The sequence below is a fragment of the Camellia sinensis genome, chromosome 7 (genome assembly GCF_055761805.1).
Source record: "Camellia sinensis isolate YWXY chromosome 7, ASM5576180v1, whole genome shotgun sequence".
In the NCBI taxonomy this organism is placed as follows: domain Eukaryota; kingdom Viridiplantae; phylum Streptophyta; class Magnoliopsida; order Ericales; family Theaceae; genus Camellia; species Camellia sinensis.
In genome coordinates, this window is record NC_138967.1 from 17,077,306 (window position 1) to 17,091,684 (window position 14,379).

Sequence of the window (14,379 nt, forward strand, 5' to 3'; positions counted from 1 at the left end):
TATTTTTAATTCAATCCCATGTATAGTGCCAATGACATGCTAATAAATAAATAAAGGAAAACTATGGCATAGTTTGGGAAGTTAGTTTTGGTGGGTTAAGAGCTAAAATAGTCACAAAAAATAAAATAGGTTATTTTAGTCACAAAAAACAAAATATCAAATCCAACCCATAATCATTACACTCCTCTCTCACAAAAAAAGTCAAAAAAATTAAAAAACTAAAAAGCCCTTCCCAAACCAGGCTTTTTAACCCCAGGTTAAAATAGTCAAAAAGTTAAAAAGGCAACCCACTTCCCAAACGGAGGCATAATTGATTGGCTCTAGCAAGCTGTTGCATACCTGTTTCATTAGAGAGAGAGAGAGAGAGAGAGAGATGTTGGGCAAACTCATGAGAAATTTTTTTGGTTTGTTTGATTGTGTATTTTAGAAATAGTTTTAAAGTATGAGAGTTTTGAATGATTTGATATTTTATTATAATTGAATAAATATGTGTGAGAAAAAAAAATGATTAATTGATGTGTAAAAGAAAGAAAATAATTTTAAATTTTTTTTCCAAAATCACTAAATCAAATAAAATTTCAAAAAAAAAAATTCAAAATTTATTTTTCAAAAACAAACCAAACAAGTCCCTTATGCCTTTTGTCTCTTGAGTTGTTGGACAAACGTTGTCCTTTTGATGTACTCACCAAGGCCTCTCCTTTCACAACACACATTTTTAACCATAACCCATAATTTCTTCTATTCATTGTGGATAATGAGCACTTGATCATCTCTCTCTATCTCTCTCTCCCTCTCTCTCTCTAGGAATAAGCAATGAATGGTGCTTCTGCCTATGAAACAGAGTACTCTGAGTTTGTTGAAGTTGATCCCACTGGAAGATATGGAAGGGTATGCCTTGTTTGTTTTCATTAATTTCTGTTTCTTGGCTTTTCTCTTTTTGTTTTGTTCATTTTCATTACATGCCCTTTTCTTGTTTGAGTGTTTGTCACAAACACAAACTGCTATTCTTTACAGTACAATGAAATTCTTGGCACAGGAGCTTCAAAGACAGTGTATGCACCTCTTTCTCCAAACCCTTTTCAAATTTGAACAAAATTTGAACTTTGATTAGACTCTGATTTTTATTTTTTTTTTCTGGTACTTTTTCATAAGCACATGACTTTTTTCTCTTAGTTGTGTGAAGAGCCGTGGTTAATAAGAGTCGTGGGACTACTCTCACAAGTGGACTCCAATTGACTAGAGGGAAGTCATGTGCTTATGAAAGTATCAAGAAAAATCAATTGGAGTCCAGTTGTGAGAGTGGTCACCCGGCTCCTATTACAACTGGATTAACCACGGCTCCTCTTGGACTTAGTTAACTGGAGAGGAGATGAGCCCTTTGTTATACATGGTTTGCCATTTCAAGGTCTACATTTTTATGTTTTTTGGGTGCAGTTATAAAGCGTTTGATGAGTATGAAGGGATTGAAGTAGCATGGAATCAGGTAAAGTTTTATGATTTCCTGCAAAGACATGATGATCTACAGAGGTTGTACTGTGAAATTCATCTCCTCAAGACCTTAAAACACCACAACATCATGAAATTCTACACTTCTTGGGTTGACACTGACAACAGAAACATAAACTTTGTCACTGAGATGTTCACCTCTGGCACTCTGAGACAGTAAGTAAAAATTTGTACTCAAAATTATTTAATTTTCTGATCTGGGTTTTATTTTATTTTCTCATATGGGTAATACTCATTTTGAATATCTGTCTAGGTTTAGGATAAAACACAAGCGAGTTAACATTAGAGCAGTGAAGCATTGGTGTAGACAGATCTTGAAAGGGCTTCTATATCTCCACAGCCATGACCCCCCTGTGATTCACAGAGATCTGAAGTGTGACAATATTTTTATCAATGGCAACCAAGGGGAAGTCAAGATTGGTGATCTCGGCCTCGCTGCAATCCGCTGCAAATCCCATGTTGCTCTCTGTGTTGGTGAGTTTGAATCATTCCAGATTCTCTGATGTTGTTTCAGATGATCAAATGTTCATAATAGCTACTAAAATTACAAATTTCCTTGTGGTTTCACATTTCAAGTTTTGCACAACACACATAAACACAATTTAGGCATCAGATTCTAGATTGCCTTGCGGCTATGTTACCTGGAACACAAGTCGTTTGGGTACAGAAATGGAACGGCAATGTGATACACCACATACTCTAAAATGAGGTACAATAAAGGTGTACGATATTACTTTATCAAAATTTAAGGTATTTTTAGAGCAATTTTATTGTAACATTTAGCCCATTTAAGGTACTTCTATGACATCTAATAAACGATAGTCTCTTTTTTTTCAAGTTAATCATGTAAAAATATATTTATGGGAATTTCAAAAATCCACTCTCCCTAAATTTTGGTTTATTATATTTGATTTTTTGCTCCTAAGGAAATCTTTAAATAAATATATAGGGGGGAAAAATATAATTGCTTAAATTCACCATTTTAGAACAAAAATTATACCATATTTCGAGACGTGCATTTTAAAATATAAATCATTGTCATCATTTTCGTGTCCCGGAACAATGACTTGAATTGATTCATGGAGAGTTTTGCTATCATGAGTTTTTATGTTATGGGTGGTATCTCTTGTTTGATCTTAGGCACACCAGAGTTCATGGCGCCGGAGGTTTATGCAGAGGAATACAATGAATTAGTTGACATATACTCATTTGGGATGTGCATCTTGGAAATGGTCACCATTGAGTATCCATATAGTGAATGCACCAGCCCTGCTCAGATCTACAACAAAGTTGTCTCTGTAGGAACCTCAAAAAAAACTCCCAATTTCGCCTTTTCTCATTCAATTTTCTGTCTTTCCAAACAACCATTAACTTTACATCATTTTTCCATAGGGGAAAAAACCAGATGCCTTGTACAAAGTTAGGAATCCCGAGGTTCGACAATTCGTTGAGAAATGCTTGGCATCAGTGTCATGCAGGTTAACTGCTGTGGAGCTTCTGAAAGACCCTTTTCTCCAAATCGAGAATTATGGATCAGATTGGAGAGATCTTGACGAAGTAGGCTCTCTTTTAAGACCGCCTCCTCTCAACAACTCAATCAATGGTTGTGAAGCTCAGAGTGATTTGGATCATCACTCAGTCGATTGTGAACAAAATAAAATTGATTGCTTCACTAGTCAAGAGGATGAGCATTTGACAAATGTCAACATTACCATCAATGGGATGAGGGAAGAAAATGATTGTATCTTTTTAAGGCTCAGGATTGCAGATGAAGAAGGTTTGAATATTATTACTCTCAACTAACATGAACCGTGAAATGGCGAATGAGACCAAGCTAACGTTATTCGCTTTGCAGGCTGCGTTCGAAATATCTACTTCCATTTTGACATTGAAACTGACAATGCGTTGAGCGTTGCTACTGAAATGGTAGCAGCGTTGGATATTACTGCTCAAGATGTGACTAAGATAGCAGAAACAATAGACAGCGAGATTGCTTCTTTGGTACCGGATTGGAAGAGAGGGACAGGCATGGAAGAAATACTCGGTTGCACAAATATGAGCTATTCTCACAATTGTGCTTCAAATGGTTGTCATAACGACTCTCTTCGGTGTTCTCAACATGGATGTGAAGCAGTATGTGGCCGCTTTGAAGAGATCGCGTACCATTTTGAAGGGTATGAACACGATGGACCTGCATTAAGTTCAGACAGATCGAGGGACATTCACTCTGACTATGGACACGGGAACCACTCAAACTTGGAAAAGGAAGAGGGCGCAGGTAAATATGGAAAAGAGGAGTAAGTCCAATTCGTGAAACTCTCTCCACGAATTGTGCCTTTGCAGATGACTATGAGAATGAGATAATGGCAAGAAGTGATGTGGCTCAATGCTAAGTACCAAATGCAGTTGATAGAACTCAGAGATCAGCAATTAGGAGTAGTATCAAAATCTTCAAGTTTAACTCTCAATTCTGATAACAAAGAACTATAGCGAATTTCCATTGTCATCGGTTCCAACCCCGTTAACAGCCTGTTTGGATTGACTGATTTGATGAGAGCTAAAAAGAAATGACGAGAAAGAAAACTTTTCTCCGTGTTTGGACAGGATAGACTAGAGAGAAATTGAACCCTTCTAGAATTTGGAGTTTTTGGTATTTGGAGTTTTTGGTGATTATTCGGCTTCCCCTCTCCATTAAATATTAGTTTGTAATGAGCTTGTAGTTTTTCCAGCTTGTAGAGTCTCCAAACTCCTAGTGAATTTAACTTTTAGTTAGGTTGAAATAAGTGAAGGTACATTGCTCACTCACTTCATTGAAAAATGAGCTTTCCCCAAATCAAGCCATGTTTACTCCCACAAAAAGGGAGATTATTCATTTCCATTGGATGCTTGAGAGAAAGAAAGAGTTATTTTATTTCTATAGAATCACTTTTTTTCCACTTAATTTTCACTAAATCAAAAAAGGGATCTATTTATTGTGCTAGTATTAGTTCAAACAGAAATTACATCTAAAATGGGTGAAACTATTCAAATGGACAGTAATGGTGCAGAACCAGAGAGTGAAAAAAGAAGAATAGAGGTCTGGACTCCATAGAATAAAGGTTCTGAAGATATTGATCAATATTCATCTGTTCTAAAATACACGAGTGCTTCCTATCACCCTCTGTATGTATATAAGCTACTCTCTACCAAGAAGGAAATAGCAACAAAACTGACTACAAAATTTTAAATAAAAAGTATAAATAGACCAAACAATGAAACATAATTCTAATGAAAACTAAAACTCCAAAACTAACACCTTTTGCGCCTTAAATATGTCTTCAGTATCCCAAAAATGCTCTAAGAAAAACCAGGAATGGCCACACCTTTTTATACATCTGGATCTGATACTGACTCTGATATCGGCTTCATGACAGGGAAGTTCCGAAGCAGCTCCTCCTTAATCAGTGCATCATTTTGCATTTTGTGGAGCCTACGAATAAAGTTGGATCAGGTATTAGAGGTGCCAATTTGAAACAGTTTGAGCTCCTAATTCTGAAAAAGTTCAAAACATATTACTTTGATTTTCTTACACTCGATGGAATTCAAATATTGCAAAGCTTCCTTCATGCTTTTTGGGTCCTCAATGACAGGTAGTTTGTGTGCCCCATTAGCAGTCACCAGGATTTTTACCTAACAACGAAGGCACATTAAACAGATGACAGATGACTTGGGCACAATTGAAGAATAAATAAAACTTATAAAGCTGCTATACATAATTCCAAGTTGTTTCGTTTGGTAATGTTTAATTTTTATTTATTTTTTTATTTTTACAGAAAATATTAATCAAGTTTATGTTTAATTTTGATTAAAAAAAAAAAAAAACATGTTTGGTACACACAAATGTTTCCAAAAACTTGTTTTTTAAGAATAAGATAGCGGGGGCCGGAGTAGGTTGGAGGGGACTCGCCAGGAGGAGTGGGCAGTGATTGAGGTGGAGGGGAACAAGCCGAAGGTCGTGACCAGGGGAGGAGGGGGACAAGCCAGAGGTGGAAGGGAACTCACTAGAGGTGGTGGCCAGAGGAGGTCACCTACAGCCAGAACCAGCCCTGGGTTAAGGCTCTCCTACAGCCAGAACCAGCCCTGGGTTAAGGCCATTGAGACTTGTGTCTTGGCTCCAAAAAATTGGCCCAAAATAGGGCCCCAAATTTAGAAAAGTATTATAGTATATTGCAAATATAAATAAGCCCAAATTATTTTTATTGTTTGGGGGAGTTACGGGCCGGTCCTTTCGACTTGATTTAATTCCCATGAGGTCCTGACCCAAAATAATTAGCACATCTTCCCATTTTACCCTTGACATTTAGCCCATATGTAGAAATCGCACAACCGTTTCACACAGTCTCTCTCAACTGGCCACCGAAGACATCCTCTGACCTTTGACCATATTTTTTTTTGGCCATTTTCCATTTCAACCATGTCAATACCGCCATGCTAGCAACAAGAGAAAAAGAGAAGAATAAGGATGAAGAAAATGGAGGAGGGGGATAAGGAGTCTAGAAAATAATTCTTCACATTTGCAGATCAATACAAAGATTCAAAGACAAATCCAATAAAAAAATCTATGATTGACACATTCAATAATAAATTTATCACTATATGTTTGTTAAAATTTTAAAAAAGAAAATCTCATCTTCATAATCAAAAATCAACATAAGATTCAAAGACATACTCAATGATAAATTTATCACTGATAGACACATTCAGCAATAAATTTTTCACTGACTATTTGTTAAAAAATTGTAAAAAGAAAATCTCATCATCATCGTCACAAATTAACATAAGATTCAAAGACATATTCAGTAATAAATTTAGCAATGATAAACACATTCACTGATAAATTTCTCACTAGTTGTTTGTTAAAAGATTAAAAAAAAATATCATCATCATTGTCACAAATCAACACAAGATTCAAAGAAATATATCAGTACTATAATTATCACTAATACAGCAGATTTGGTTTAAGAAAAAAAAAAGAAAAAGAGAGGGAGTGAGGAAGAAGGAGGTGATAAATATAACATGAACAAAAATCAGTAATAAATTTATCATTGTATTAATATCAAAATTTCAGTAGCAGCAATTCACAACATATTAAACAAATCAGTGATAAATTTATCACTGAATTAAGTGATAAATTCATCAGATTAATTCAACATGTTTTACAAATGTAAATCTTCACCAACACACTGTAGAAAGAGTCTCGATCTCATCGGCAACCATGTAAAGTACCAGATTGGCGCTGAAGATGGTAGGTCAACATAGAAAACAAGTAGATTTGAAACCATTGATGAAGTTCAACGTTGAAGATGGTAGATCGATGATTGAAGAAGAACGACGATGATGGCAACTGAAGGATGGAAAATGGAGGAAGAGCGACGGTAATGGCAAAGAGGAAGAAAGACGACAATGTTAGGTGAGCGAGTCAAATGATTGAGAGGTGGTGAAGTATAGATCGGCAACGATGGAGATGGTTGGTGAACAATGGTGATAGTAGTGGCCGGCAAAAATGATAGTGGTGACTAGTGGAGGTGGCGGTGGTTAGTGACGGACGATGATGGTGGTTGCGGGTGGATGGCCATGGCCATAGCTACAATGGTGGTATTTTCTAGAGAGAGAGAGATAAAAAATAAAATATAAAAAGAGTTTTGGAAAAATGATCAAAAGAGAAGTTAATACAAATTAAAAAAACTAATTAGTAATAAATATTATAAACAATTAAAGATTTAGAAAGTGTTTGGGGTGATTTAAATAGAGATTTTTACCAACTAGTCGTAGGGGCCAAATCGGGATAAAAAAATAAAGCAGGACTTCTTGGTGCATAAGATAGAAACTTAGGACCTAATGGGTAATAGATTCAATTATTGGGACCGGTTGGTAAAAATCCCTTATTGTTTTAGAACCAGTCTAAAGAACCCAAAAATATTTTGTTGAGCCCATATTTGTTTATAAGTGTGGTTTGGCCCAATTGAAATTAAAATATATACAAAATGTCAGTGGCCCTTGAATGAGAAACATTACATTCACATACAAAATTTTAGTGACCCAAAATAGGGCCCCTAATTTTTTTTATTTTCTTTCTTTATCAGCTTTTAGTGGAATAAATAAATTTATCCTAATTTTTTTTACTTTTCTTATTTATCAAATTTTAGTGGAATAAACAATTAATTCAATTTGAATCACATTCATACACAACATATTCAATAAACAACAATGCAACCACACTCATAAACAACATATTCAATAAATAACAATCAATTCAATACATATCCAATACATTTTAATTGAAGAAAGTTTTCCTAATTTTGGTAACTTCTTTTTTTTTATACGAATACATTTTGATATCTATTTTGGTATCAATCGACGGTAATGATACAATATAGGATTTATTTATTTATTTATTTTGTGAATATAGACCTCCATTTTTGTTTCACCTTAGGCCCCGAAAACTCAGGACCAGCCCTACCTACAGTGATGGCAGGAGCTGAGGAGGTTCAAAGGGGGTAGCTAGTGGTGGTGATGAGTGATGGCCAAAAGAGGTAGAGAAGGGAGAAGGAAGGAAACTTGTTTAAAAACAAACAAAAGCAACTTCTTTGTTTTTTAATGAAATTTAGTATTTCCTCCGTCCTAAAATATTAATCTCTTTTTTCATTTTTTATTATCCCAAAATATTAGACCATTTTCAAAAATCAAGGATTAAAATAATATAAATTTTCTATTTTTCCCTTCTTTTAAATTCACTAACAACACAAAAAGTATAATTATAACAATTGATATTCCCAGAAAATATATATTATCAAAGGGTAATTTTGAAAAACTAATATTTTTAAAGTGCAATAATTGTACTACAAAAAAAAGTTGAATTCTCCAAAAGAGACTATTTTTTTGGGACGGAGGAAGTACATTTTTTGAAATGAAAAATGTGGAGACATATTTTGAGAATAACAGCACGTGGCCAAGGTGACACCGAAGTGTCAACCGAGGTGCCACGTGGCCTGGTCATGCGCCGAGGTGATCTCGGCTAGGCCGAGGTTATTTGCGGAGATACCGGAATCCGAGATGAGCAGATAAGGGGCAAGAGTCCTAGAACCAGGGAAGATCTCAGTCTGGATAAAAATAAAGCTCTTAGGGAGTTTATCCCTATCTAGCTGAGGATCCAGGATAAGCATTGGGCCTGAGTCCACTGAAGTGAGGCTTCTATAGGGATTAGGTCAGTGTAAGCTATAAAAATAGGGCACCCTCGTAGGTCTGAGGTATGTGTAACATACTATGAGCAGTATGTTGATTCTTATGAGTTAAGCAAAGCTTGTTATCTTTGAGAGATATCGATTACTGACTTGATCGTCGGAATGCCACCGAGTGGACGAACCACCGCCGGATTCTTATATTTCTGTGACAGGTTGTTCGGGCTTAATCTATTCTGCCAGTGCTCTCCAATTGAGTTCGGTCAGAAATCAACACCCACAATTTGGCACCATCTGTGGGAACGTAAGGAGAATAGATGGCCAACGACGGGCAAAAAGAGAAGATTGGGGACGATATCCCTTATGGAAGTGGTAAACATGCCAATCCCAACATGGAGGAGGAAAACCGTGATGAAGGACCCCGATATCAAAATCCCGGAGAGAAGGACGTCAACCAAGAGGCAGACGCACCGAAGAAATCAGGTCGAGACGAGTATTACAACGAAAGCGGCCTCTAGATATAGAAGGATAGATGCCTAAAGAAGGACGACGAGATGAAGGGAATGGAAAACAAGTTGGCAGACCTACAATTGGTTGTCAACTTCATGCTGCAGAACAACATCATGCAACCATCGTTTCCATTAAAGGACACGCCGATTCCAGCAGCCAAGAACGACACCCAGAAAGGGAAGCAGAAAGCAATCCCAGCAGTCTCTTAGCATGACAAGGTGAAAGAACACTCACATCGGCCTTAGCGGGATGCCAACCGTGTAGAGTCAGTGAGAGGAGAGTCTCAGAGGATGCCTCAGACTAAGGGAACTTGCGTCAAGGAACATCGGCATGTTCAGGGAAAGGAACTTTGTTTTGACACAGTGAATGAAGAGAAGTCAAAGAGGATGCATCATGACACCGGGAGCAGCACACCAAAACAGCTGAAATCCGTTGACAGCTGAGCTCCTAGTCGGACTAAAGAGGATTTGAGGGACTACCTCCAGAGGAAACGGCAGAATGCCGAGGTCACATCACCTATCAAACCAAGAACGTCGTTCTCAGTCGAGTTAGATAGGTTTGAGGCCCCCAAAAGGTTCCATATGCCAAGGTTCCAGATATATGACGGTAAGTCCGATCCGAATTTTCACGTCAGCTTATACCTGAATTCAATGGCCTTGTATACCGGGAACGAACCGTTGTTGTGCAAGGTGTTCCCCTCATCCTTTGGGGAAATTGCATCGGATTGGTTTCACAAATTGCCAAAATGAACTGTAAAGAGTTAAGAAGGCCTGGGCGAGATATTCGTGGCTAGGTTTGTCACGAACAAGTTGCAACCATTAAGGGTAGACTCCCTGATGGCTTTGAAAATTTGCAAATGAGAGAGCCTCAGGGCATACGCCAAAAAGTATTATGAGGTGTTCAACCGAATACTAGGATGCAATCAGGAGTTGGTGGTCGTATCTTTTAAGAACGACCTGAAGGATGATTACTCGCTTCGGAAGGCGCTGGCGAAGACTTTATCAAAAAGTATGGAGGAGCTCATGGCAAGGATCGAGAAATATGCCAGAGCAGAAGAAGACACACCGGAAACGAAGGTGCTGAAATAGGAGAAAAGAAACGGCTCGCCGAAGCGAAACCGAGGTAATATTGGATTTAATAAACAAAAGATAGGGTTGAGGGCTGCGTAGGCAGTCACCACTGTGTTCTGGATCCCAGTTTACAAAGTTTTAGAAAAGATCAGGAACCAGCCATATTATAGAGCGCCGGAGAAGATTCCTGGCGAATTTATAGGGAAAAGCCTTGGGAAGCATTGTGTCTGCCACAATGAGGAAGGGCACCTGACTTAGGGGTGCAGAGCTTTGAAGACGCATTTGGAAGACCTGGTTTGACAGGGTCACTTGAGGGACCTGGTAGATGAGGCCAGAACGAGGGAAAAGCAGGCGAGACTGCCCCAGGCACTTGCAGCACCACCTCCGCCAGAACCACAGCAAACAGAACCTCGGGTGATCAATGTGATCCACTTGAAGGTTAATGTGAATGATATACAAAGAGAAACCCAGAAGGTAATACACTTACAGCATAAGTGTTAGGTCTAGAAAAAGAGGCCTAGGACAAACCAGTACCAAGGGCCAATGGTGTCCTTTGCTGAGGAAGACTTAGACATGGTACAACATCCACACAACGATGCTCTGGTAGTGACCCTCAAGATTAGAGAATGCTAGGTAAGGCGCATTCTAATCGACCAAGGAAACTCTTGTGACATCATGTATGTCCAATGTTACAAGGAGCTGGGCCTTCATCAAGATGATTTGGAGCAATCTAACAGCCCAATGGTCAGGTTCAATGGAACGCCGACATGGCCCCTAGGAGCAATGAATTTGGAGGTGCATGCAGGCACCAGGAAGGTAAGCACAAAATTTACAATAATTGACACTCCCTCTCCTTACAATGCTATCTTGGGAAGGCCATGGTTGCACATAATGAGAGTTGTTCCCTCAACACTACACCAACTGTTGCGGTACCCAACGGAGCATGGTATTGAGGAAATTAGAGGAGATCAGGTGCAGGAAAAAAATTGCATCATGGCAGCAATGAAATCCACCTGCAATGTGCGAGAGACAGAAACAGCAGAAATTAAAGATGAGAACATGGAAGTTATAGATGATGTCAGCAAAGAACCAGCCGAGAAGAGTGAGGAAGCCTTGAAGAAAATTCTGGTCCAAGAAGATGAAGAAGAGCGCTTCTTCCTTCTCAGTTCAAGCTTGGCCGAGGAGGAGGAGAGGGAGTTGAAAGCTTTATTATGGGCCAACATAAAGGTAATTGCCTAGACGCCATATGAGATGGCAGGCATTGACTCCGAGGTCACATGTCATATGCTCAATGTCGACAGGTCGGCTACACCTGTCATCTAGCGAGTAAGGAGGCCGACGTTGATGCATGTTGAGACAGTTGAGGAGAAAGTAGACAAACTGCTGGAAGCCAAAGCCATTCGAGAGGTGAACTACCCTACTTGGTTGTCCAACACTGTGGTAGTGAAAAAGAAGAATGGCAAGTGGAGGGTTTGCGTTGATTTCACCAGCCTGAACAAGGCTTGCCCCAAGGATAGTTTTCCACTACCCAAGATTGATCAGCTAGTGGATGCTACTTCAGGGCACGGAAGGATGAGCTTCCTGGATGCTTACAAGGATACCACCAGATAACAATATACCCTTCTGATGAGGAGAAGACTGCATTTATCACACTAAAAGGGCTATATTGCTACAAAATGATGTCTTTCGGGTTAAAAAATGCAAGAGCAACTTACCAGAGGTTAGTAACCAAGATGTTCAGACATCTGATTGGCAAAACAGTAAAAGTATACATCAATGACATGGTCATGAAGACCAAAGAACTTGAGAATCACCTGGCCGATTTGAAGGCAGTTTCGATATCCTCAGAACATATCGGCTCCGACTCAATGCTTCGAAATGCACATTTAGAGTCGGGTCTGGTAAGTTCTTAGGATACTTGGTCACCAGAAGGGGCATTGAGGCAAGCCTAGATCAAATCAAGGCCATCCTTGACTTGAAGAGCCCAACATCGACAAAACAAGTACAGATGTTAACTGGAAGGGCCACAGCCCTGAACAGGTTTATAAGCAGAAGTTCAGATAAATGTAAACCATTTTGTAGTTTGTTAAAGAAAGCTATAGATTTTTTATGGACGGAAGAGTGCAAAGTTGCCTTGGCCGACTTGAAGAAGTACCTGACTACAGCTCCAGTTCTGTCAAATCCAATACCTGGAGAAGAGTTGCTCTTATACTTGGCAGTTTCAGAGCACGCAGTGAGTACAGTGGTAATTAGAGAAGAAAATGAAGAACAAAAGGCAGTATACTATGTAAGTAAAACCCTAGCAAGTGCAGAGAACAGGTACTTATCCCTGGAGAAATTGACATTAGCCTTAGTGATGACTTCCAAAAAGTTAAATCATTATTTCCAAGCCCACAAGATTATGGTGTTGACTGAGCATCCCTTGAAGTCTCTGTTGCAACAAGGAGATCTGACAAACAGGGTAGCTAGATGGACAGTAGTATTAAGCCAATATGACTTGGAATTTAGGCCCAGAACAGCAATTAAGGGCCAGGTTCTGGCCGATTTTGTGGCCCAGTTCGTACCAGGTGCCATCCCACGTTGAACTCCGATGAGTTGTGGCTTAGGGTGCCCAAGAGAGCAAGAAGAAACCCAATTTAGGCCAAAGAACCCCACTCATGCAAAACAGAAAAAAGAAGAAAAACCAAAGCCATGCGACGTCTACATCGGCGACTTCTTCCGCCTGTTTGTTGATGAAAGTTCAAACCGACAAGGAGCGAAGGCAGGAGTGGTGTTAGTATCACCAGATAGGCAAATGTTAGAGCAGTCTATTCGATTGGGGTTCAAGGCCTTAAACAATGAAGTAGAGTATGAGGCACTGATCGCAGGGTTGAAGTTAGCAGCAGCAATAGAAGCCGATAAGGTGGTAGTCTTCTATAACTCCCAACTTATTGTGAATCAGGCAACAGGGGAGCACGCAACCCGAAATGAAAGAATAATAGCCTATATCAAAGAAGTTGTTAGACTGCTAGCATTGTTCCAAGATTGCCGGCTACAGCAAGTTAGCCGAGATGATAATAGTCATGCCGATGCCTTGGCTAACTTGGCTAGTGCAATGAAATCAAGAGAAGCAAGGACAATAATGGTTGATTATTTGTTAGGCCCAAGTGTGGAACCACTAATCACAGAGTACGAAGCAATGTGTATAGAGATGAGTCCAAGTTGGATGGATACAATAGTAATGTTCCTTAGGGATAGCAAGCTGCCAAACGATCAAAAGGAGACACATAAGACCAGGTTGAAATTGGCCAGGTTTAGCTCAACAGCAGATGGCCACCTCTACAAAAGATCCTTCACTGGTCCTCTTTTGAGGTGTGTGCATCCCTCCCAGGTTGAAGATTTCTTGTATGAAATACATGGAGGTGTACGTGGAAGCCATGCTTGGGGCAGATCACTTGTTCATAGGGTCATTACTCAAGGGTATTGGTGGCCCTACATGCAGAAGGATGCTGACATCTATGTTAGAAAGTACGAGAAGTGTCAAAGGTATGCACTTTTGATACATCAACCAGTAGTAGATTTGAATCCAGTATCTAGCCCTTGGTCATTGGCCCAATAGGGCATGAACCTAGTTGGACAACTACCTTAAGCAACTGGGCAAAGGAAGTTTCTATTAGTAGCAACTGATTACTTCACAAAATGGGTAGAAGCTGAACCCCTTGCGAAGATTCGAGATATTGATGTGAAGAATTTCACATGGAAGAACATCATCACTAGGTTTGGGATCCCAAGGGCAATAATAGCAAATAATGGTACACAGTTTGACAATAATCTAATCAAAAGTTTATGTGCAAAGTACAAAATCAAGAACTACTACTCTATTCTACTCCAAGTTTTCCTCAGAGCAATGGTCAGGTAGAAGCATCCAATAAAACTATCTTGGATGGGATCAAAAAGAGGCTGGAAGCAACAAAGGGAAAATGGGTGGAAGAGTTGCCCAATATACTCTGGGCGTATCAGACTACGCCAAGAAGATCAACTGGGGAGTCTCCATTTGCCATATTTTATGGCACTGAGACAGTTATCCCACTAGAAGT

The 14,379-nt window shown here is 39.1% G+C and overlaps 1 protein-coding gene across 2 annotated transcripts; it reads left to right on the forward strand.

The window, feature by feature from the left end:
* Positions 1-692: 692 nt before the first annotated feature.
* On the forward strand, positions 693-4,442 carry LOC114278556 (putative serine/threonine-protein kinase WNK9). Of its 2 annotated transcripts, XM_028220630.2 has the most exons (7): positions 693-888; positions 1,015-1,052; positions 1,435-1,662; positions 1,760-1,980; positions 2,647-2,804; positions 2,899-3,283; positions 3,362-4,442. In XM_028220630.2, the coding sequence occupies exons 1-7, from the start codon at positions 814-816 to the stop codon at positions 3,805-3,807; spliced, it is 1,551 nt and encodes a 516-aa protein (XP_028076431.2). In that variant the 5' UTR covers positions 693-813; the 3' UTR covers positions 3,808-4,442. The 2 variants fall into 2 exon arrangements, with proteins under 2 accessions (XP_028076431.2, XP_082733659.1); XM_082877533.1 differs by lacking the exon at positions 1,015-1,052 and having other exon boundaries at positions 711-888.
* Positions 4,443-14,379: the final 9,937 nt, after the last annotated feature.